We start from the raw sequence: 25072 nt of genomic DNA, 5'->3' as shown, positions 1-25072 counted from the left end.
CAGGGACGTCGCCGGGGCCACGCCAGACCTTCCGGAGGAATGCTGACTGAACTACCCAGTTTCAGAACTACTTTGTCTAGGGCACAGACACCTTCCCGCCGCTCCCCGGGTGGGACGCGTCGGGCCCCGCGCGAGTCCGACGTGCACGGGTCCTGGGGCGGAGAGGGGCGTGAAGGCGCGAGGAGCAGGGGGCGGGAAGTCCGGGGGAGGAGGAGTAGAGGAAGTCCCTCGTGGCCGCCCCGAGGGGAGGGCGGGACGGTGCCCGTGGGGACTCCGCCAGGAGCCACGGTGTGGGGAGGGCCGGGCCAGCCAGTCCCAGCGCGGAGGGTCACTGACCGCGGGGCGCGCTCTCCGCGCAGACCCCTCGCGGAAGCGGCGGGGCCGCGCGCGCGGGGCGGCGGGCGGCGCGCGCGGGGGGCGGGGGGCGGGGCTCGGTGACCCCGGCGGGCGCGAGGCTGCGGCGCGCCGGGCGCTGAGCGGGACGCGGGAGGAGCGCGCGCGCCGTCGGGAGCGCGCGGGGGGGGCTGCCCCGGGGCGGCCCCCCCACGTCGGGGCGCAGCGGGCGGCGGCGGCGGGAGCGCGTCCCGTCCGGGTCCCGAGGAGCCGCCGCCGCCGCCGCCGCTCGCCAACATGGCGGACCTAGAGGCCGTGCTGGCCGATGTCAGCTACTTGATGGCGATGGAAAAGAGCAAGGCGACCCCGGCCGCCCGCGCCAGCAAGAGGATCGTCCTGCCCGAGCCCAGGTACCGGCCCCCCGGGTCGGCGTCGCCGTCCCCGGCGGCCGCCAGCGACCCCCTGCGTCCGGGAGGGTGCGGGCGCTCGGCTGCCGCTCTCCCCCGGCCGGCGACTTCGGGGAGTGGGCGCCGCGGGGCCCGCCGCGCAGTTCCCGTCTCAGAAACGGGGCAGCGGAGGGCTGTTGGGGGCACTCGCGGAGAGAGCGCCGCAAAGTGCCCCGCGCGCGGCGGGCGCTCAAGCGAGGGGCTCGTTAGATGTGGTTGTGACTTCGCTGGATCAGTTCCATACTTGTCGCCCCCTTACGTCCCATCCCTGTCTCTCAGTCCAGCCCCATCCCTGTCTATCCTTCTAGCCTCACCCCGTGTCCCTCCCTGTTCCTCGCTGCAGTTCCCTCCTGCCCCATCCCTGTCCCTCTTGCCCCATCCCTATCGTGCATCCTACCCCGTCCCTATTCTCCCTATCCAGCCCCATCCTTCTGGTCTCCGTCTGTCCATTCCTGTCATTCCCGTGTGCTCCATCCATTCTGGTCGTTCCTTCCCTGGTTCCTGCTGTCCCGCTTTCCAACTCCATCCTCTGCTCAGCTCCCTCTGGGCTCCTTCACGGGGCAGTGCAGGCGTAGTGCCCTTTCTCCCAGGTTATGTGAACTGCGGTTTCAGGGCTTGCTCCCCTCGAGGTTCAATAGTCTGTCTAGTCAGCTTCCTACCCTCCTTTCCTCTCTGTGTCCCAGGCAGGAACGAGTGGACTGTGACCCACTCAGTCTTCTTTTGGGTGCCGGGTGTGTCACCTGAGCTACTTCCCTCAACTTACAGGTCTACTGTTGGCACTTCATTAAAAGATTGAAATAGGATTCACTTAAAAATGCACATTGAATGGGTGATTCCAGACTGGAAGTTGTTTAAACAACCAGAAGAAGGGCCCCATGGAATTGGCAAGGGGCTTGGTGGGGCCATACCAAGTTAAAAAAATAAAATGTATTGGGTTGACATTGGTTATCAAGTTGTAATTTTATCTCAACTGAAAATGATTTGTTATTGATGAGCTAGTAAAAGACTTCACTAATTCATATCCTTAGCACAACCCCAGAAAAGATTCTTTGTCAGATTAATAGCGACTTTCTAATAGTGTTTTAAGCTAGCATTAGGGTTGGGTTCACCCCCACCCCCACTTTCTTTCCTAATTCACACCATTATGAGTTGTCAGCAACTGTGGCTTCTTGACCCTAAACAGCTCTCGGTGGAATTAATGATAAGAAGAGACCTCTTCTTTATGGTGAACTTGAGGCCATGCAGTCTTGTAAAATACTGGAATCTACACCAAAGCCACTCTCCATTGGAAAGCACCAGTCTGTGTAGCTTTATAGCCCAAGATTGCTTCCATGTTAACTAGATGTAAGAAAAAAAACGTCTTTCTATTGATGCTAAGTCATCCCCGGATCATTTTTACAGGTGTATTTATGAGCCCAGGCGCTACGGCATAGAAAGGATCAGCCCCTGCGAGTTACTTGTTGTGAAAAGCCAAATCGTGTAAATGAACACGATTTCTCATTCTTTTTGGCTTGCTGGCCCTTCTGAGCGCACACGTTGGGTTGGTTCTGCAGGCAGAGTTATTTGAAAAGCGACGCCAAACAGGAAAGATGGGAGCAGAGTGCAGACCTTCTGGACGGTTGTGAAATGAGCGCTCCTAGTTCAGACCCGAACGCATCTGAAGCTCATTGAATAGTCAGTGCTGTTTAAAATTTCCAGCACGCGGGAAACGGATTAAAACAAGACCCCCCCCACACCTGAATTTCATTTAGAAAAACAAACTATGTTTCTATAAATGTGGAATCAAATGCTTAATTCCTCTTTCTGCTGCCTTCCCTACCCTTCCTAAAGGGTAAGGAGCCCTAAATATGTAGTGTCTGTATGTAAATTCAATATATCTTGACTCATGTGCAATCTTTCTTGGGGGGAGGTTGTGATATATATATATATATAATATTACTAAAGTTAGGAACTTCTGTTCATTTTTTTTTTTTCTCAGTGTTTCGAACTTAGTGTGACTTCTGCTTTTTAGTGTTCTTACGGAGGTACTTATGTGCCTAGGGCATTCACTTCCTTCTATCAATGCCTTTGTTTTAGGTGGTATTCTGTAGTGAGGCTTTTTTCTTATAAGGCAGAATCAGTGACGGGGAGCATATTTCTTACGACATTTTAGAAATGAGAGATATCAACAGGAGAGTAATTTTAGGAAACAGCTCTTTAGTAATTGATATTCTGTTGCTATTTTTAAAATAGACTCTTGGATTATGCCGTTGGAACCTCCTCCAGGGATCCTAATTTGTTTTTGTATTTATCTCAATGGCTTTGGCTTTAGTTCCCTAATGTCACTATTTACATAGTAACCACCGCTCCCTGGGCTATTTAGGATTCTGTGACATTGAGATTAGCAGGTAAAACTTCTTGCAATTTTTTTTTTTTTTTTTTTTTTTACCACTGCAAGGCAGTTAGTGGCCCACCTGCTGGATTTCAGCGTGGGGATGGAAGGTTGGGGGCTTTCTGGATGCGGTAAGAGTCAGTCGCATGTGAAGATGCCTCAGCGTGATGACTCAAAGAGGCTAGTGTAGTTTCACTCTCTCGGTGACGGTTACTGGTCAGATAGATGTTTTCCGACAAGTGTTTCTACTTCATTTTGGAGTGACCCGTGTGTTCTCGAAAAGAAGATGTAGATTTGCGTTCTTAGTATCTAAATGAGAAACATAAAACTAGCCCCTGCTCTATCACCACTGACTTCTTATTTCCAACGAATTATTTGAAGTCACTATAGTCTTCTGAGTGCTTCCTTATTTTGGTTAGTGTGCCTTCTCCACGGTTTTGCCCGCGAAAGCAGCAGAGCTAAACGCTCTCTAGCTAACCGGAATGAGACGCCGGGGCTGCGGTCCCCTGCGTTAGGGGAGAACCTCAGAAAATGGACCAGGCGGCCCCAGGGGGAGATGTTACTTCTCTGAGATAGCAAGAGACAACCGTTCTGTTATGTTGACACATTATTCGATTAACGAACCAATGAGTGTAAGTCCTGTAAAAGCTGACCATTTGTTCAACTCATACAGCTGCTCTAGCTTACTGAAATATTCGTGGAGCTAATGAAGCAGATAACGGGCTTTATCGGGAAGGGTAAACGGGTCCCTGGGCTCCCAGTTCGGGCCGGTTAAAAACTCCGTTGTGCAGGTGTGCTTGCCCGTTGTCTCAGGCCCTGTTAGAAAAGCAATACTTTGATTTAATAGGGTCTGATTCACAAGCCGAGGCTGACGGGGGATCAACATCTTAAGTAAGGCCTAGCGTGGTCAAGACAGCTTTTACTTCGGGCTCATTACTCTGTAAGCCTTTTCCAAACAAACTGCAGTTGGGTGGACTTGACCTCCCACATGGTTGAAAGAGGTTGAGAAACACGATACCGATCTTTCCCCCGGAGTGGCATTTCTGCTTGTGTGGACGTTGAAAATTTTGGGTCCTCGGTTGCAAAGCCTGGCTTTCAGAGTATTCATAGAATATGCTAAGAGGTTCTGGAAACAACACTTTAAAGATTCTCTTCTTCACTGCCTTAGAGCATTGAGACAGACGTAAGGAGATTGGTGGTGGTATTATGACATTAATTCACTCCGTGGCTCTACAGCCATTTCTCTGAGGCACCAGAGGGGATGCTCCGACGGACCCCACGCCGCACCGTGGCCGCTTCCTTCAAGGGGCTTACAGTCTAGTGGGAAATACGCAGCCTTGAGCCAAGAGAGGTTTACTTTAAAGTGAAGTTGCTTGAAGATTCTGTTTAACCGAAGACTGAGGATGGTTTTTATTAGTCCGCATTCAGAGAACACATCATGTTTGCTCATTGTTTTACAACAAGTTGTTAATTATTTGCTTTGAAGAGCTACCTCGCCATAATCTACATACAGTCAAATACAATGGGAGGTCGCATCTTCCTATTTGTAAAACTGCCACAGGGAACCAGTCTTGAGAAGTAGTCCAGTTTTCTTTCGTGGAAATGGAGTTTCTTCAGTCACTTCCCAAACTCCAGGCAGAGAGTGAGTGGTGGAGAACTTGAAGTAGTCCCCTCTGCTTTGGTCTTAGGGGTGTTCTGTGCCTGCCCGCTCTGTGCCCCAGCCTAGCTTTGAACTGGAGAGTCAAGGTGGACAGAAAGAACAGCCTTGAGACAAAGTGCTCTTCATTGTTGACCGGAGAGTTATTTCTACGTATGAAACAGGGCTGATGATGTTCTTGCTTCTGTTTCACCAAGGTACAGATACAAAGTGTAATTTGTTCTGACCTTTCAGTTATTATTTCGTTCTTGGTCGAAGCTAATTTGTGTCCCTGTGAAGTTCTAAGTGTCGTGCGTCCCTGTCAGTTCCTAGAAATAGATGTTCCGTGCAGTCCGTTTGGGCCCTAGAGTCTGCCTGAGCTGGGCCCTGTGCAGGGCTTGGAGTCGCCCGCCCATTTAGATCTCACCGAGGCCCAGGGGGCCCCCGTCGCTGACCTGCAGTGTCTCAGAGACAGCCTCTTGAGAGCGCCCCCTTAGCACGCTGCATTTGGCTTTGCTACACATTTGGACCAAGATGGGAACTCTTGGGTCAGGTACCAAGGTTGGCAGAAGGGAAGTCTAGGTCTTCATCAGCCAGTGCCTGGCCAGCAGAGTTGGATTTCAGAGTCATAGAAAACAGAATGCTGGGGTCCCTGTAACCCTGACAAGGAAAAGAGAACGGTGAGGTCCACGAAGCAGCAACATATTGACTGCCGTTTGCTGAGAACTTACCCTCCACCCGGCAGTTTGCAGAAGTGATATAATGTTACTATGGAAGTAACATTAGCCCCATTTTACCGAAGGAGCAGGTGCTCAGGGAGGCTAAGGAACTCTGCCCAGGTGACAGCTGAACTTGGGCGAGGTTTCCCTCAGGCCGGGTTCTTTCTGCCTTGCTGTGCCTTCTCATGAAAAGGAATAATGAACATCCTCTCCTTTCATTTTGCACGGAATGGGCAGAATAGCGATACTTTTGTGTTTGGGGAAACATCATTTTGCGGCTGTCTCCATCGACTGCTGGTAAGCGTTTGAAAAGTCAGGCCCGTCCTCAGAGACTGCTAGAGAGCAGCCGTTCCTGCGGGACCCTGGGAACAGTAATTACAGCTGAGTGAGTCAGCACTTCGTTCCTTATCTCCCACGAGGACGAGGGTTACATGTCTCTTCTGTTTAACACAAGAAGTGCATGCTCGCTGCTTTTAATGAGAAACTGTACGAAAGACCACGTCCCCCCCACCCGGCTCCCCCTGGCCTGCAAGTAGCATTTCTACAATTAAGAAAAAAGGGCAGTTCAGGCTCTCCACCCCGCCCCTCCCCCCGCCCCAGAAATCTAAAAGGTAAAAGGGCAAAACAATACTTTTGGCTTTATTTGCAATAAAAACCACTTTCCACTCAAATAACCTTCCTTCATGAATGAAACTGTGTATTTGAAGGCTGCCGCGGGTGAAGCCGTGTTCTGGTGCGGGATGGTCTCGTCTGGCCTTGTTCTCTGGGCATTGGCAGCAGGGAGAAGGGGGCGATTGAGTGAGCTGGCCACTTCTGCTTTATCATTAAGGCATTTGCATGCTAAGTAACTTGCATGCTAATGAGGCTGGATGTCCCAGACCTACCTCTGCTTCTTTAATTTCTCGCTTCCTTATTCCTCTCTGTTTTGTTTTTTTTTTTTAATCATTGATTAGACGTTAGAACCCCTGGGCCTTTTTTTGATTGGTACAGGCAGTCTCAAAATGCAGAAGTAATACCTCGGCTCCTCACTCAGATCCCGTTTCTTTTAATTTGGGAAGTCTTCTTTTAGGTCGTCTGTGCTTCAGCTTCAGTGTGGAGCATACACATATTCTAATGCTTTGTGTAGGACATTGTAGGACGAGCCCATTAGGAAGTACAGTGGGAATATTTTTGCGCTTCATGTACTTTGTGACTGGTGGTTTGGTAACAGACAGCCTTGACCCAGCCGTGGGCCTGTACTTGTTCGCTACTGTTTCCTTCTTCCAGGGTCCCGGGGGCAGGAAAAGGTGATTGTAGGAAAGTAGCTAGGCCAGCCCTTCCTCCTCAGTCAGCTCGGAGGCCAGCTGTCATCGCTGGCCCCTCATTTTCCTGTGTCCTCCCTGCTACGGTGTGTCATGCTACAATAAAAGAGAAAATTCTAGATTAGGAACTAGGCAACGTGGACCTGATTCCACTGGCAACTTGCCACAGGTCCTCGGTAAGTCACTGAAATCCTCCGTATTCAGTTTCCCATCTGTACAACATGGTATCTGTTCATTTCTGATCCTAACATGTGCCCATAAAAATCTCAGCCTCTTGTAAGCATTTTCTGTCCATGCAGTATATTTGTAAACAGGGGGAAACACTAATTTCAGACACAGATAACTCAAGAGAGAACGATTGGAATATTACAAGATGATTTCTTTTCATTACACCTTGAATGGCGGTTGTTGGGGTTATACGCAGTACAAGATGTCCCACCTGTAGAAAGCAGGAGGCAGGGGCAGCTGTGAGGCTGATGCTCGGGGACCCTCTGCCCCCTGCGCTCTGATGGACAGCTTCAGAGGCGGGGCTTCCGTAAAGTCGGATTGTGGGTAGGGCAGGCAGGGCAGATGGCGGCCTTAGACTCCTACGTGGACGAGTTTCCCAGATTTCTTCTCAGTCTTCTTCCTCTAACTGTGTTTGGCTCTGTGTCTAGAACCTTCTGTACATGGTGCCTCACTTGGCTCCTTTTCTTTCTTCCCTTCCTCTCCCCATTTCTTTTTCCCTCCCTCCCTTCTTTCCATCCATCCATCAGTCATCTGTTCATCCATCGTCTGGCTGTGGCTGCGTTAGCCTCAGTACGAGACCACGAGTGTGCCACTCTTAACTATAGATAACGAGGCAGCGAGGAGAGGCGGCTCATCCTTTAGAGGCCTTTGTCTCGCTGAAATGAACCAAAGGTCACCATCTAAAAGCCACAGGCGTCAGTCCACTGAGTGGAGGCGGTTCATTCTACTTCATTCTAGTCATCCTTAGATGTCCTCAGGTCAGTCAGGTGACACTGTGGTGTGTCACGTTTGAAAGGATCTTGGAGGACGGCCAGTCTGGTCGGGCACTGGGTGGGTGACTCCCCTCCCTGCCATCCAGGCTCATCTTTGAGGAACGTCTCTGGAAGCTGTGTGGCGTCGGGAAGTTTTCCTGTAAATTGTTCCGCACACCGATCTCTTTCTGTCACTTTGTGGCCATGCAAAACAAGGTTCATCTCCCTCAGCAGTGAGAGGCCTTCAAATACTCGAAGGCACCCCCCCAACCCCGAGCCTGCTGCAGGAAGCCGGGCTCCGATCCTCAGTCACTCCACGCACTGCACCGGGGTCTGCGCACCCGTCCGGGATCCGCTCGTGGTCCCCGTGCCGCCTGGCGAAGGGGGAGTACCAGACGTTGCGAAGACTAGCAGTGTATTTGTAAAAGGACTCTGATGAATTCAGTGATGGCAAACTAGTAGTAAGTCCTGTTTCAAGTGTGTGGTCGAGTCCCTGTGCAGGTCCATCCTAGGGAGAAGCTCTCGGGCTCCACCGATGGGGCAGAGTTCGTAGTTGCCGCAGTTCGGTCGGGGGACTGCTGTTTCCACAGTCAGCATCTGCAGGCCGGACGCGCTGCCTGCCTGTCGTGCCCAGACCGGCTCGGCGTGTGTAAGTCTTAGTTAATTGTGAGCCAGATGTTTTAGGGAGAAGGCGAGCTTCGTGTTGAAGTCCTCTGCGGAGGGTTTTGGGTGTGCGTTTCCCGTGTTCAGAACCGTGCAGCGCTGTTCGCTGTGGGATGATCAGCTCTTGCTCTCTGCCTCGTGTAATTACGGCAGTCTGTGGCTCTCCGTTAGCGTATCTGGAAAGATAACTCTGGTTATATTTTCAGGTAGTTTATTCCACATTTTCTGTATCTGTAGTGCTTTTGATAAGGGTTTAAGTTAAAAATGAACTAGATGTTACATGGGAAGGCGTTTACACAGCTGTGAAATACTGCAGACTTTCATTTTGCCTTGTGACTAAGGCTCTGATGATATTTTAGATGTATTTTTTTAAGGTTTTATTTATTTATTTTTAGAAAGAGGGGAAGGGAGGGAGAAAGAGAGGGAGAGAAACATCGATGTGTGGTTGCCTCTCACATGCCCCCAACTGGGGACCTGGCCCACAACCCAGGCATGTGCCCTGACTGGGAATTGAACTGGCGACCCTTTGGTTTGCAGGCCAACACCCAATCCACTAAGCCACACCGGCCAGGACTAAATGTATCTTTTAAAAATATGATGCCCTGGCTGGTTGGTTGGAGCATTGTCCTGTAACTGAAAGGTTGTGGGTTCGATTCCTGGTCAGGGCACATACCTAGGTCGTGGGTTCAATCCCCCGTCCAGGCATGTACTATCCCTGGTCCCAGCACGTACTGGAGGCAACCAATTGATGCTTCTCTCTTGTGTAGATGTTTCTCTCTCTCCCTTTCTCTCTCTCTGAGAGCAATGAAAAAAAAAGCCCTTGCATGAGGACTGAACAAAAAGGAAGCTCTTGCTGTGTGGTAGGATGTGGGGGTTCGTACTCCAGGGAGAAGTGGAAGTGACCCTCACGCCTGAGGCCATGGGACTTGAGTACACATCCCGGAAGGGGCCCCACTTCTTTCACCTGCATTTACCTTTGTTTTTCTTACTGTCACAACTGGGAAAGGAATGAAGCAGTGACTCTGGTCGTGACAGTGTTAAGTGTGGAGTGCCAAGTTTTTGCACTTTCTTCTCCATTTAGGACTTGCTTCCTTCTGTTTCACTTTTAGTGACAGTCGAGGGAAGGTTATTATGTATGTAAAACATTGAAGTTACTATTGGTCCGGAAGGGAGAGGTATTTTCCGCACAGTAGCAGTTTCTAAGTAATAGATGAGAAGATGCTATGTTAGTGATTGCTCCCCCCAACCCCCCCAAGCCCCTGAGCTTTATGTTCAGGGATTTCTTAGGGTTTAATCATTTGGTTGATTTTTTTTTTTTTTTAATTTTATGTGGAAAACCAGCTAGTATCTCTGTGTTTCTGTCCTTTAAATAAGTGACCAGCTTTACGGGGGAATGATGTTTGAAATTATTTTTAACACTCAGGTTACTGTATAAAAATAGCTTATTTTTCTCTGGCCATTTCATCCCGGAAAGTGAGGCAGGTGGTGGAAACCCCTCCACAGGGAACTGGAGCTTCAGGTTACGGATTCTGGCCAGCGGTCACCTCAGGACTCTGTCGGGCAGTGCGGCGGGCGGCAAACGCGGGACTCGGCTGCAGGGCCTCCGTGGCTCTACCCCATTCACACTCTCCCACCCCTGGGTGGCCGGCTTGTAACTTGGACCTGTATTGAAACGACCATCATGGGAGATCAGTGTGTCGGGCTTCCCACGCAGGTGTGTGTGTGGGTATAACCTGTGATAGTTACATACATCTGATACCCAGCAACCTCTGATACCCAGCAACCTCTGATACCTTATTTCATTTTACGTGGTAGATTTCAGTTTAGAGCAAAAACATTTCCGCCAATACTTGTGTGTAATGCTTTATAGTTTGACACGTATTCACTCTTCTTAGTTCTTACAATTCTCTGTAGTGGGTAGAAATTTTAAAAAGAAAAAATTATTCTAGCCTTGTCCACGTGGAGAGGCGGAGAGGTGTGTTTTGCTTATTTGCGGGAACGCCGGCTCTCTCCCTAGACGCCGGGTCCCTCCTGCGGTCCTGCCGACGGACGGCCCCGGCCTTGCAGACCAGAGCCTGGATTTTCTCCCTGTCCCGGGCGGGTCTCGCGAAATTCGTGCCAGTCGGCCAAGTGAGCCCAGTTTCTTCCTAGAGACTGGCAGTTCTTGCTTTAGACTTAAAGACCCTTTTGAGAATCTGTGAAGCTAGAGGCTACCCACTCTCCAAAATGCACTAACTCACATAGCAGCTTATCTAAAAATCCAAACTATAACTAAAATGTCAAATTTGCTACTTTACACTCAGCACCGACTCTCCCAGGAGCCTAGATGCCCCACGTCTGAGTGAGCAGAGCCCTCGGTCCCACCGGCTGCCCCCTGGAAGTGCAGTGGCCCTCGGAGGCGGCACAGCCAGCACCAGCCCATGATGGGATGTGGCAGAGGGTCCGGCCTGTGGCTTGTCTGCTCTGGCTGGGACCAAGTCATCTCTCCCTGGGTGGCTTTATACTGGATGTGGATGCTCGAATTCCCTGCCAGGGAGTGGCTTTGGTGTCGACCTGTCTTCCCGTGTTTCCTGTTCTCAGAGGTGGCCGGCCTCTGCTGGGTTTGCTAGTACAGTCACCGAAGCTACAGCAGGGCCAGCCAGCTCCGGAGCCTTCAGCACTTCTCCGCCCTTTGTGTCATGTGTCGGCGTAAAATTTTAATTCTCAGAGGGCAAGGTTCTGCCCTTATTTTCTGATTCCTTGGAAATGTCTCTACAATCCTCATCATCTCCATTTCAGAAGGAGGAAGTTCCGCTTCAAAGGGAAACTAATTGCTCAAGGTCACATTGACAGCAAAGGGCCCAGCTGAGCCTCAGTGCAAACTGTGCATTTTCATGGACACCTGCAGACTGCGTTTTGCCAGGTGGACCATCTCAGAGAAGAAGGCTCTTAGATTTGGGCAGCGGAACGTTGTCAGTTTCAGATACTACTAACACATTTGAAAATGCTTTGTCTCCATTCAGTAAAGGGTTATCAACTGCAGGGAACTGAAGGGGTGCTCCAGTAGCTTACATATAATTCTCCTGGGGACATCGATTTTATAATAAATATATGAATAATTCCTTAAGAGATGTCAGAAGTTTTATGGTAAGTAACAGGATAGTTATCAGTAATGATGGCTGCCCCGGCTGGTGTGGCTCTGTGGGTTGCGTGCCGGCCTGCGAACCAAAGGCTTCGATCCCCGGTCTAGGGCACATGCCTATGTTGCGGGCCAGGTCCCCGGTGGGGGGTGCAGGAGAGGCAGCCAAACACTGATGTTTCTCTCCCTCCCTTACCCCCCTCTAAAAATAAATAAGGTCTTTTTAAAAAATGGTGATGGCAGTGCTATAAACTGAAAAAAGCTACATGTCAAGTGTTTTTAATATTTTCTCACCCCAAATATCGTTTTATAATTTCACACGCACCCTTATCTTAAAAACAAATTTAAATTCCTCGCTCTCCCTGTCACCAGGTAAATGGGTATCCTTGGCTCAAACACCCTTATCAGTTACTCTCAGTACAGAAAGGGTTTTTATGTACTGAGATAATGTTACAATGTTGTATTTGATAACCTTGTTCGTGGTACATTCTAAGTTGTGATAGGAAATTAATAGAACAGGTCGCATATGTAACCTTTACACGGAAAGGTGGTTGAGATCACACGGGGTGGCGTTCTCTCTGTCAGGAACGCACTGGTGAGCATGTGGACAACGTGCCTCCTTCACCTAGGGGTGCGCGTTCAGCTTTGCCTTGTCAGTGACGTAGAGGTGGGTCTCGGGCTTTCGAATGGCTGCTGGCAAATCGTTACGTTCCGAGCCCTCCGTTCAGAACCGAAGCTGCCGTTGTAGTGACTGTGCTTGCCTGTGGGTCTCTGGGCCCGTGTGTTCTGTGGAGTAGACCCCCAGAGAAGTAAGTAAGATACAGGCGTCTGCGGTTTTGCTAGATGATGCCAAATTGTCCTGTATAGTTTTAAGAATAAACAGAGCTGCATTCAGAAGTCTTAATGTTATTACTTAAAATTATTTCATAGAGACTCCACAGATCCAGCTGGGTAGTAAGAATTAAGATTGTAACTACACTAATGCACGTAGTGAAATACATGAGCCCATGACGAGAGCTAAGTAAAAACCCTGTAAGATCAAATTTGACTGAGAAAGTCATTTTAAATTCATGGGTTTTTTATCTTTTCAAATATATGTATTTACCCTCCGTAGCCACGGAAAAGCCTGAGCAGAGCCTGCAGCCTCATCTCAGCGGGCACCCGCACGGCCGCACCTGACTCAGGGTGCGGTCGGGGCTGGGCAAGAAGCCCAGACCCTTGTGGTATGGGCAGCGGAGGAGCCAGGCAGGAGTTGGGGTGGCACCAAATCTAACACACACGTACACCGGGAGAAGGGATTCTCCTGGCCAAAGGTGGGGCAGTTGGGCCATCAAAAGAATATGGCTACAATTGATTAAATGCTTGTCTCTTGAAACCCTTGTGCTAGGCAGAGTAATGGCCCCCTGAAATGTCCACTTCCTAATCCCCCAAACCTCTGGATGTGCCGTGGTACATGGCAAGAGGAGGGAGCTGCAGGTGGAAGTAAGGTAGCTCACGTGCTGACGTGAAGGCGAAGGTAAAGAGATTATCCTGGGTTCGTGGGAGGGCCCTGGGTATTACCAGGCAGGCAGGAAGCGGCCGACCTGCCAGTCAGTGCTGTCCTTGAGGATGGAGTGGGCGCGTGGGCCCAGGAGTGCGGCGGTGAGGAGCTGGATTCTCCCCTCAGCCCCCACCGGGTCCACAGCCCTGCTGGCACTTTGACCTCTGCCCAGCGAGACCCATGCCAGGCGTCCGGCCCACCCATCTGTCAGGTGATGACTTTCTGTTGTTTTAAACCACCAGGTTTGCAGTCAGATGTCACATCAGTGATAGCAGGCTAGTACTCCCATACTTCATAAAAGAGATCCCCAAGCAGACAGGAGAACGAAACTCCGTACTTATCGCCATTGGCAATAAAAATAGGGCACCAGCTCTGTCTCTGAATAGTGAGAATCAAAAAGGTGAAGAATTAAGCGTGTCTCTTGCCTTTCCTGTAAGAAATACATTTTAGGGTAACCCACAGGTCCCAGCCGATGGAGGCTAATTCTTCCAAGAATTGTCAGCTGAGTTTTGGAAGTCCTTCCCACGTCACTTAGAAGAAATAACTCTGTGTCTGCTTAGGGGAGGCGACGTGAAGTTCCAGGACCACCCAGGGAGCGGTCCTGCCCCCAGAAGGTGGGCGGGGACGGAATCAGGTCTTGAGAGGTCCCTTTCAGCTTACAGGAAATGTGGAGGCTGGAACAGAGGAGGAAGCAGACAGGTAAATCCAGGACGGAGCCATCCTCCGGGACTCCCGACTTGGTTTCCTCAGTGAGTCACTGGTGCGGAGATAAAAAGTGGGTGGTGGGGAGAAGAGGGGCTCCAGGTGAATACAGATTGAGGGGGCATAGCAATCACATGAATGTGCGATCTTGATTCGATCCTGATCCTGATTGAAATCCGCCAACTGTACAAAATGAGGGAATCGTGGAATTTGCGCAGGAACTGGGTGTTAAATCTTCAGGAGTTACTGCTATTACTTCCAGGGTGGGGGTGGGGAGGGACAGCGGGTTGTGTTTCTGTAAGGAGAATGCCCATAACTTTCAGGAATGCAAACGGAAGTAATAAGGGTAAAATGACATGTAGTCTGAGATTTGCTTTAAAATGCTGTAAAGAATGGGGGAGCACTGTCGGGGGAGGATAAAAGGGGCAGACTAAAATCTTGGTAACGCTTGCATGTCGAATGACAGCTGTGGGGGTCCACTGTGCTCCGTGGCATGTTTGAAAGGTTCTGTAACAATTTTTGAAGACAGAGCAGATGTGTAGGTGTGAGGGTCACAACTGTGTTCTTGCGGGGCTGACGAAAACCCGAGGCGTCCCAGTGTCCCGTGCGAGAGCACCAGTAACCTGGGACACAGATGCACGACGGACTGTGACTTAGACGGGAGGGAGGACGATGTGCTCTTTGGAAATGCATCCGATGACTCGAAACCAGCCTCCTGACGCCGATGGCAGAGACGTGGGTAGAGTTTTCATTCGCAACCAGAGTCGTGACTCATACAAGTAGCGTAGACAGGTTTGTAACCTCTTGCCCCAAAGACACCTCAAAGGAGGCTGAGAAGAAAAAGATGCAGGACGGCCGTTCCAAGGGGGAAAGCATAGTGAGAATGACGCTTGAGAAAATCATATCCATTCAGTCCGCGTACAGACAACTTCACCGAACTTTATCCAGTGATGAGTAGCTATGAAATCAGAACTGCGATGTTTAAATTAAGCAGGAAAAACATAACCCATGCTGCGCGAGTGGCCTGCCGTCTAAGCGCACTCCCCATGCCTGATGCAGCGATGCAGCGTCAAGTGTCTCTCACTGAAATTACTCGAACACTTTCTGGTTTTAATTATTTGAATATTAATTTATCAAGACATTTTAAAATTATTACTTGAAAATAAGTGTTTTTTAATGTGTTGCTGTAAACCAGAGCTCGCTGACTGATTACCAAGGAGACCAGTGTGAAGAAAAAGCAAAACTTTGTGAAGAGAAGTCGAAGGAAGCCTGAACACGTGCAGAGCCGTGAGGTGGTTCTAGACAGGAAGACCCGCTATCGGGAAGAGGCCGGGTCTCTTCCAATTAACCTGTGAATCCGAGGCGACCCGAGTCAGGATCCAGTAAAGGATCACACACCATCCTTTTCCCCACAGACTCAAAATGCCGCCTTTGTGCACAAACCAAGTCATAGTACGTAGATGGGTATAAATGCATACACACGACTTTGCATGCTGTGCCACTGAAGTGTCAATGCCTGTACCAGCACCACACTGTTTTAAATTAAACGCCAGCCCTGGCTGGTTGTGGCTCAGTGGATTGAACCGCAGTGGCCTACGAACCAAAGGGTCTCCGGTTCAATTCCCAGTAAGGGCATGTGCCTGGGTTGTGGGCCAGGCCCCCAGTGGGGTGCACAGGACAGGCAACCACACACTGATGTTTCTCTCCCTCTCTTTCTCCCTCCCTTCCTCCTTCTAAAAATAAATAACATCTTTAGAAGTAAATAAATTAATTAAATACTATAGCAATGTTTTACATTTGGAGAGATCTCCACTGTTATTTATTTTTTAAAAATGTTAATAGGTACCTTTGCCCATTTTCCTCTTGTGGATGAGTGAGAATCAGCTCTCAGGTTCTTTAAAATTCTCATTTGGATCCTCACTCAGATTGCCTTGGGTTCGCAGAGTGTTTAATGAGATAATCATGAAAATATTAAAAACAGGAAAATAAGAGAGAATATATTTATAGTGCTCGGGAGTAGAAAGGGCTCTTCCAAGCAAACCCAGGCCTGCAAATCATAAAGGGGAAGGTCGATGGGCCCGTGGCACAAGTTAAACTTTCTCATGTGACCAAAGGCATACATCAAACGAACAGACGGGTTGCAGAGAAATTACACTGGATGATCTCGTGTGGAACGCGTCTCAGTTTGTAACTGTTCGCCGTGATGGTGCCCGTTTACTGCTGTCTGGACTGGTTCACGATGTCGTAGGAAGGAGTGGGGGACAGGAAGCCTGGACGCTGGGGGGCGGGAAGTATGCCGATTTGTATCCAACAGGTTAGTATTTTGCCAGTCATAGGAAGAACATGTCACCTGTCAGTCCTTGGAAGGGAAATGTTTGCTGTAAATAAGCCACGAGAAGCTGGAGATTAATCTCGCGGGTGGGAATTTAGGTATTCTCAGAGAGCTGGAAATAGGTGAGTCCGAAGCTGTAGACGACTTGTGGCCTGGCATTTCCCTCAGTGGTTTTGTTTTATTTTTTTAATCTCTGTTGTCCTCTGTCCATTTCATTCAGTTATTTGGCGCAGGCCGACATGACTTACCCTTCGCGGGTGGTCCCATGCTCTCTATCGCGCTGCATCTTTGCCAGTGGCCCCTTGGGTCCTGCAGTTCAGTCACATGAGCGGGGTCTGTAGCCCCTGTCACTGCCCCTGTGGAGACCTACTTGTCACATTGGATTGGGGCTTCCTGCTGACTACGCTGGCGGCCCTCTGGACACAGGCTCCATCAGGGCAGAGACGTGGTGGGGCCCACTGTGCACAGTGCCCGGCCCAGCGGAAAGATGCCGCACCTGTTCTGAAAGAATGAATGAGTCAGTGACTTTTTTTCTAGGTTTCGATGTCTATCAGGCTGGGTAAACCCCAGCACAGTGCACCAACATGGTTTTCTGCTGCTGGACTGGAAATACTCCCTGGTCCAGGGGGAAATTGTGCAGATGGCTTCTGGAAGATCTGCCGTCTGAGCAGCTTTATACTGAAATGAAACTTTTTGTTGAGAACCGCGGACCTGCCTTCTTCACCCCGCTGCAATCGGGTTCCCTGAGCAGAAATGCTGTTGACCCTTGGGACTCCGTTTGCCCCCGGGCTCTGGGTTATGTGTGTATAAGATATACATTTACTGTGTATGTATTTATATGTATGTGTCATGTATTTATTGTACAAAGTGCGTATTTTAACAGTGCACTGTGGGAAATGATACAGCAGGGCTGTCAAACACACAGTGGAAACTGAAGTGAGAACCAGTGAGGGCCCTGGAGGACGCGGGAGGTTTTCGGGTGAGGAGAAGCATTAGAGGGAACGGTGTTTGCAGGGTAATAGGGCAGTGAGAACAAATCCGGTGCCACTGCTGAGTGAGAGCAGGACAGCGGCCGGATGTGGTCGATAGGTTGGGTTGGGGCCCCTTTGGAGACGCTCCCTGTAATGTGCTGAGGAGTTTGGACGTTGGCCCAAAGAGAGGCCCTCGATGTCTTTTCAGTGAGATAATTACTTCAAAAATGACTCTTGGACGGGCGGAGCATGCACCAGGCTCTTTGGACTCTCCCTGCCTGTAGTCTTTCCCCCTGAGGGCTGATTTCACACACACAGCAGCACAGCAGCAGGGCGAAGCTGCTTATGTATTGTTGCCCATTCAAAGTATTTTGATCAGAAGCGAATGGATTCTAAAATGATTATTGTAAGCAATTTGAAGGGACTGTGTAGATCGTGAGGTTTTAGTGGCTTTGATTAGGTGAGCTGATGACCCCATGCGTATGTTCACCCTTCAGGTCGCATCTGTTTAGGGATGACTTTTGGCTATGATGGCGGGTCTTTTAGACCAGGGAAGTTCAAGTCCCTTACATGGCTTTCATATCAGGTAATATGTTGCCAAGCAAAAGACATTAAAAACAGGATGTGGATTGTCAAAGTATTGTAGAAAAAAACACAAAGGGATTCACATTGAGCTTAATTGGATTGTGATCTTCTGAATGTAAATTGCCTCCTGCGGGATCCCCTAAGGATATATAAATTGTATGCAAGACTTTCTGCCAGAGATCTGGTGAAGGGAGGAAACTTGAAAAGCATGGGCGTTAAATCGTGCCAGATGCTTTTACAGACCTCTTCAGAGTCTTCTGGCAGAGTCTGGTGGTTTTGAACCTAGTGGTAACATTTTTATTGCGACTTTGGATAAGGTAGCTCTGTTTTGGGTCGTTAATGGTTAGTGGAAAATGCTTAGTTACTACACATGAAAGAAAGCAATTTCCTTTTGGGGGAATTGAATCTTGGTGTGACTGCTTAGTCATCTTATCTCTTAAAACAATCTGCCTGTTGGGTTTCTGGGCGGTCGGTGATGATGACAACTCTTACTCGGTCAGAGCCTAACGAAGCCCTCTTCTTACCGCTCGGTCTTCACAGCTGTCTGAGGCACTGCCACCTTGTTTTAGGTGATACGTTCTGTACTATTTGAAGTGTTTGTTTAATTGCATTGTATTTTGGGCATTAGAATAAAGCAGAATTAAACCTCATATAGAAGAGAGAGGCTTGTAATAATGGGAGATGTCTGGGTATGTCATAAATACGGCAGTTTCTCTGCTAGTAAGGTGCAGAAGTACAGCGGAGCTTGCCCATTCTTTGGCCAGTGCAGAGCAGAGATACCTGGTAGCTAGTTTTTCAACCACAGTAGTAGTTGAAGAGTTTTAAAAGTTATGATACAACATTTATTATACTTACCTTGTGCTTCTAGAGCAGCAACCCGATAGGTCATGGCAGGTAGGGTTGATACATCTTCATCCAGTTGATACTAAATTAAAAAAATTAGGCCTCCAATTAGCATATAAGGTATTATCAATACATATAGTATATATATACACACACCTTATTTTGATGAGGAGGGATGTAAAGTAATGATCCAGGAATCTGGAAGCCAGAATTTGAATTTTTAGAGAACTTCTGCAGTGAAAGTTTCAAGCACATACCGAGGGGAGAGAATAATACAATGAAATCGATGTCGCCAGGCTTTGTCAGTTACCAACACATTACCAGTTTGGATGCATCCACACCTCCTAGTTCCCTTTAGGTTATTTTGAAGCATATCCGGACATGACGTATCCTTTCATCTGTAGATATTTCTGCATGTTTTCCTAAAAGATAACTTTTAAAACACCACAACTTAGTAATACACTGCTGCTGCTGAGAAGGCAATGCTTCCTAAATGCCAGTAAACATTCAACCTTCCGTTTTTGCACGATTGTTTCTTACTTGAGTTTTAACTGAACTCCATACACTATATCTGATGGTTCTTTCTTTTAAGTCTTCTTTGAACCATAAACATAGGCTCCCCATCCATCATTTTTCCTCCTGAAAGTTTTTGTTAAGGAAACCAGGTCGACTGTTGTGTGCAGTTTCCCACACCTAGGATTTTGCTGATTGCGTCCTTGTGGTATAGTTTTTAAAAAGCAGCTTTGGAGGTATACTTAACATCAAATAAACGGCACATATTTCAAGTATACACCTGGGCAAGTTTTGTCTACCCCAGTGAAGCCGTGACCCAGATTAAGGTCTGGGACACGTGCATGATGTCCTCTCCCAACAATTTCCAGTTCTCTGCCACCACCCGGGTGTCCTGCAATTCAAAGCCATTCTGACACTGACAACAGACCCCCCAGGGGGAGGGCTCAGTCCCACAGGATGACCAGCTGCAGGTGGGGGCCTCAGTTTGCCTGCTTTACTGCCTGGCTGATACCAACTTGAGGTTCCCATGACCTTCCCCTTGGGTTTGACATTTCACTACCACAGCTTGTAGAACTCCAGAAAGTGTCATGCTTCGGACTTGTGTTATTGTGCAGGCTACAACTCCAGAACTGGAAAACGGTCATCACCTGGGGCCAGCTCGGTGGGGAGGGGGCCCAGAGCTTCCATGTCCTACCCAGGAGCACCCCCTCCCAGCACACCCGTGGGTTCACCAATGCGGAAGCTGTCCAAAATGCATGATTCTAGAGTTTTCATCGAAGTTTCATTTTGTAAGCATGATTGAAGAAATCATTGGCTATTGGCAATTGAACTCTATCTCTAGACTCCCAGAAGTCTAGTGGTGCAGCTGAAAGTCCCAGCCCTCTAATCACTCGCTTGGTTGTTTCCTCTGGCAACCAGCCCTATCATGAAGCTGTCAAAGGGCCCCAGAGTCACCTCATTAGCATAAACTCAGGTACTGTTGAAAAGGGCTGCTTGTGAATAGACACTCTCACTGCAAGGGTTTTAGGAGCTCTGTGCCCAGAGCCGTGGGACAAAGACCAAATAGAGATGTTTTAAATTTTACTGCGTACATCATACCCCAGTGTTTGTTCCTGTTGCTCCTGCCCCTCTGTAATCAAATACTATGTCCCTGTTCTCTCTCTCAGATCTGGCAGCTTTTACTCATTTTAGTTATTTTGAAGTCCATTTGACAAGTTGGATGAAATAGACAAATTCCATAAAAGACACAAGATATCAAGCTAATACAAGAGGCAATAGAAAATATTAATAGCCCTGTATCTATGGAAGAAGTGGGATTTTTAATTAAAAACCTTCCCACAAAGAAAATTCTAGGCTCAAATGGCTTCACTGATGAGTTCTATTCAACATTTAAGGAAGAATTAATAGAATCTTAACACCAACTGTTTCAGAAAATAAAGGAGAAAGGAATGATTTCCATATCATTTCATGAATCATGTTATCCTGGTCCCAAAGCAGAGAAGATTATTCTGAGGAAAGGACAAGTCTTCTATATCGAAAGGTGTAAGATATCGATAAGAGGAATTGAAGGAGACCTAGATAAATGGAGAAGTGTATCATATTTATGGATTATATATGCGATATTATTAGAGGTTAATTCCCCCATAATTGATTTATAGGTTCAACACAACCCCAATCAAGCCCCAGCAAGCTTTTTCTGGGAAGAAATTTTCGTGGTGATTTAAAAAACTTACATGGAAATGCAAAGAACCTAGGAGAGAGGAAAAAAACAACCCAGAAAAAACAAAACAAAACAAAAGCAGTAAGACAAAGCGGGGAGCCTCAGGTCACCTGATGGCAGGGTTTGCTGTAGCCCTGTGACAGCGCAGTAGTTGTGTAGGGACAGAAACACAGATCAGTGCCACCGGCTAGTTCAAGGACAGACCTACGCGCATGGAGTGTGGACTCTGCACGGAAGCCGGGTAACTCATTGGAGAAGGGGCAGTTTTTCCAACACTGACACCAGAGCAGTTAGGTGTTATGTTATAAGGAAAAAAAGAACCTTGGTCTTACCTTGTGTCACACACAAAAATTGGATCTTAGACCTGAACACAAAAGCTGAAACTTTTGCATTTCTGAAGGAAAATGTGGGTTGGAATCTTCATGACCTCGGGACGTGAAAGATTTCTTAGCACAGACTGTCCACCAGAAAAAGAATTCAGTGAACGAGAACCCACCAACTAATACTTCTCGACTTAGAAGGACTTTATGGAGAAAAGGAAGACACAACGTGTGGACTGGGAGAAAATATTATCTCCTAAACTGACACAGGACTTGCTTCCAGGCTATATAAGGAAATGTTACAACCGACTCCGTTAATACAAACAAGTCAGTTAGAAGACAGGCAAAAGATCTCACAGCACCCCTCACAAAGGAAGATGCACGCAGTCTGATAACCGTGCTCAAACACGCTCACCATCGTCATTCAGCAGGGAAACGCAGCCTCAAGTGCAAGCCCATGTGTGGTGCCGCTGCACACCCAGCAGAGTGGCTCACACTGAGAAGACTGGCAGCCGGTCCTGGCGAGGGGGTGGAGCCACGGGAGCTTCATCCGTTGTCGGCGGGGCTGTGATACCCGCGTGCGGCCGTTCTGCCATGCCCTGCAGCACCTTTTCACGATGTTAAGTGTAATTTGCCACCTGGCCAACACTCCCACCTCTGCATGTTTACCAGTGACAAGTGAAAACAGTGCCCATGAGAAAAGACCCCCACACAGATATTTAAAGCAGCTCTGTCCGTGGTAGCCCCAAACCGAAAACAACCCGTGAGTCTGGCGACAGGTGAATGGGTGGACAGATGGTGGAATACAACGATACCCGGCTCGGCAGTGCAAAAACTGAGTGCTTATGCATTCAACAATGTGAGTGGAGCTTGCGTAGACCAAGCGAAAGGAGCCAGACAGAAAAGACAACGTGTTGTATGATTTCACTCGTATAAAATGCTCAAACTGGAGCAAGTAACCTGTATTAATGGAAAGGAGATTGGTAGTTGCCTGGATCCTAAAGTATGGGGAGACTGATTGCAAAGAGGCACCTTTCGGGATGTTAGAAATGTTTGATATCTTGATTAGGATAGTAGTTGTATGTGAAAACTCATTTAGAATATATGGTGCACTTACATATACATCTAATTATGTGTAAACTACACCTGTATTAGTTTGTTTTAAAAAGTTAAAAAAAAAGCAATGCCAAATTGCTGCCCGTCAGTGGATGACGGAAATTCGACTTCCACACTTTCTATTTGGATAATCCCTTTTGGGGTTCATTTACTGAATAACCCCCCCTCCCCCGTTTTTCTGCCCAGCTCCTTTGGTTACGTGTCCGAGTTCCGTGGATGTGCGGGTCAGTTTTTGTGCTGTCTGTTCCCTTTCACCGATCAGCTTGTTCATCCCTTTAGCCTCATAATAATCTCTGTTATCGCCGCTCCCTGTCTGCAGAAATGTTCTGGCTCTTCATGAGCCTGTTTTGTGTACATTTTATAAAGATCTGCTCTGTTTCTACGTTCCGTGAAACACCCCGTTGGGATATTGATGGGGGACTCTATTGATTTTATAGATATATCTGGGTAGGCTTTGGATTTTTACAATATGAAATGTTTTTGTTCCTAATTGTGGTGTGTCTTTTTACTTATTAAGATCTTCAGTAATGTCTCTCAATACAATTTGTAATTTCCCTGTAAAGCTCAGGTATTTTGAATTCATTTCAAGGCATTTGATGTTTTTTTATTTTATTGAAAGTGAAAGCATTCTTCTAATTATGTAGTTTTTTGTTGATGTGCAGAAATGTGATTTTTAAAAATATTAAAAATCATATATCCAGAGAACTTTAGCCTTTGTTTTGAAAAGAAGCTCGTTGATCCGTGAGTGGACTTTGTCACATGTGCTCACACGCTTGTGCATGTTTTGGGAAGCCGTGCTGTCAGCTGTCAGTGATGCACAGTCCCCAGGTCCCCAAGTTATTTTTGGGAGGCGAGTCGACATGTAAGGTTGGCCCTGAGACGCAACGGCTGGTGCTGGGATGTGCCCAGCTCATTGGTGAGCCTGCCCTCCGAGCAGTCGGGGGCGTCTGTAAGAGGGTCTCTCGTCCAGCCGGTGTCCTCGAGATACAACAGACATCGTGCATTTTCCGTCTGGTGGCGGTTGCGCGTGGTACAGGCGGTAATGCTTAAAACCGTGTCACTCTTTTCTTCTAGTATCCGGAGTGTGATGCAGAAGTATCTTGCCGAGAGAAATGAAATAACCTTTGACAAGATTTTCAATCAGAAAATCGGTAAGTCCTGCTTATTCATTTAGCGCACTGTAACTTCCGTAGCGGTATCGAGGGACCCTGTAGCAACCTGCAGCCCCCGATGCTTTACACGCTTTCCCCTTCAGGCTGGGAACGAAGGAAATTTCATGTAATCAATCGGGTACTTAATGATAACTTATATTCTCAGTAATGCATCTTGTGAATAAACTAGTGGGAAACTGACTAGTTTGAGTCGAGGTTTTAAGGAAGTTCGGAAGGTTGCCAGAACTGGGGACCCGGTGACCGGAAATAAGCTCTCTCTGTTTGGACCCACTTTGGGATCCTCAGCCTCTCTCAGGGCTCTGATACTCTCTCTGATCACAGGGAGTTGGCCTGTGTCTTCACGCACGTTACCCCAGTCTTGCGGTTGGCTGTCTCCTTCCACGGTGTGGGGCTGGGTTACTTGATCTTGACAGTTTTCGTGGGTTATGGGTTTTATATGCTGTTCATTCTCGTCAGTTCCACATCAGTTACGTTTATGCTGTGGCCCCACTCAGAGTCTGTGCCCCGCAGGGTCCCAGGACTCCCCCTGTTGTTCACACAGAGGTCAGGGACCCATCTCTCCCTGGTGGTGCCAGCTCTGGCTGATGCTGGCCCTGGTGCGTGCAGACGTGTGGGTGTGTAGGAGCGCACCGTGGCTCCCACCGTTAGTGCCCGGAGGAACCAGGACTGAACGGCTGCTTCCATGTGGCGTTTCAGGGCCGAAGAGGAAGTGAGCTCTGTTCTCACCTGCCTTCGGAAAGGCCGGCAGATTATTTACAGGTGGCGCCTGTCAGCCAGTTTAGGAAGGAGCTGTAGTCCACATGTTTTCCCCCATTTCCCCAAATCAGTTCGTGCTGCCCAGAAGTTTCCAAGGTGATGTTTCATTCTCAGCTAGGCTGGACTCATCATTTGGCCTGCCAGCTGGCTGCATCGTTCATCTCCCCACAGGGATGTGACAGACAGATAATTCTGGGGTCTTTACATGAAATCCGTAGACTATGAGAACAGGATGCTCCTTTCCGTTCTTTGCAGCTTGTTTGCCTCCCACAGTTAATTCAGAGAAGGTTTGCGGAGGAACTGAGTCTTAGGTTTAAAATTATATTACTACTAGAAGAAATTAATTTCAAGAAATTAAGGTCTTACTACAGTTTCCCAGAACTCTTAATTCTGCATTCAGTTCTGTTCCCATGACTCATAAACACAGGCTGACCCCTTGGACATGGCCTTTTTTTTTTTAGATTTTATTTATTTATTTTCAGAGAGAGGGGAAGGGAGGGACAATGAGGGGAAGAAAAACACCAATGTGTGGTTGCCTCTCACGTGCCCCCTAAACTGGGGACCTGGCCCGCAACCCAGGCATGTGCCTTGAGTGGGAATCGAACTGGCGACTCTTTGGTTCGCAGGCCGGCGCTCAGTCCACTGAGGCACACCAGCCAAGGCGACCCTGACTATTCCTAGAGATAATTCGGGGTTGCCCCTCCATACGCAGCGGACTCGGGTCGGGGAAGTGACTGGCCCAGATTCACAGTTCTCTACTCTGACATTTTTGAAGGCCGTTGGGAAGGAAACAATGAACATAAACTGTGCTGTAGAAGGTCACCTGGTAAGAAATGGATAAGTTGATTTTCAGAAAGAGTTATGATGCTCTTTTTTGGTCAAATAAAGCAGAAACCAGAGCAGAAAGTCTTTGGGTTTTTGTAAGCCAGTTTGTA

At 48.3% G+C, this 25072-nt stretch overlaps 1 protein-coding gene across 4 annotated transcripts in view; it reads left to right on the top strand.

The window, feature by feature from the left end:
* Positions 1-394: 394 nt before the first annotated feature.
* Positions 395-25072, top strand: part of GRK3 (G protein-coupled receptor kinase 3) — a 113004-nt gene continuing 88326 nt past the window's right edge. Inside the window, exons 1-2 of one of the 4 annotated variants that reach the window (XM_053928311.2) lie at positions 395-743; positions 23284-23360. In XM_053928311.2, the coding sequence (XP_053784286.1) occupies positions 631-743; positions 23284-23360 (190 nt within the window). In that variant the 5' untranslated portion in view covers positions 395-630. Of the gene's footprint in view, positions 744-23283; positions 23361-25072 lie in introns of those variants that run through there. The other 3 variants (XM_053928310.2, XM_053928313.2, XM_053928312.2) reach the window with 3 other exon arrangements.

The sequence above is a fragment of the Desmodus rotundus genome, chromosome 7, assembly GCF_022682495.2.
Source record: "Desmodus rotundus isolate HL8 chromosome 7, HLdesRot8A.1, whole genome shotgun sequence".
Lineage (NCBI taxonomy): Eukaryota > Metazoa > Chordata > Mammalia > Chiroptera > Phyllostomidae > Desmodus > Desmodus rotundus.
This window is presented reverse-complemented; position numbering and strand designations above follow the sequence as displayed.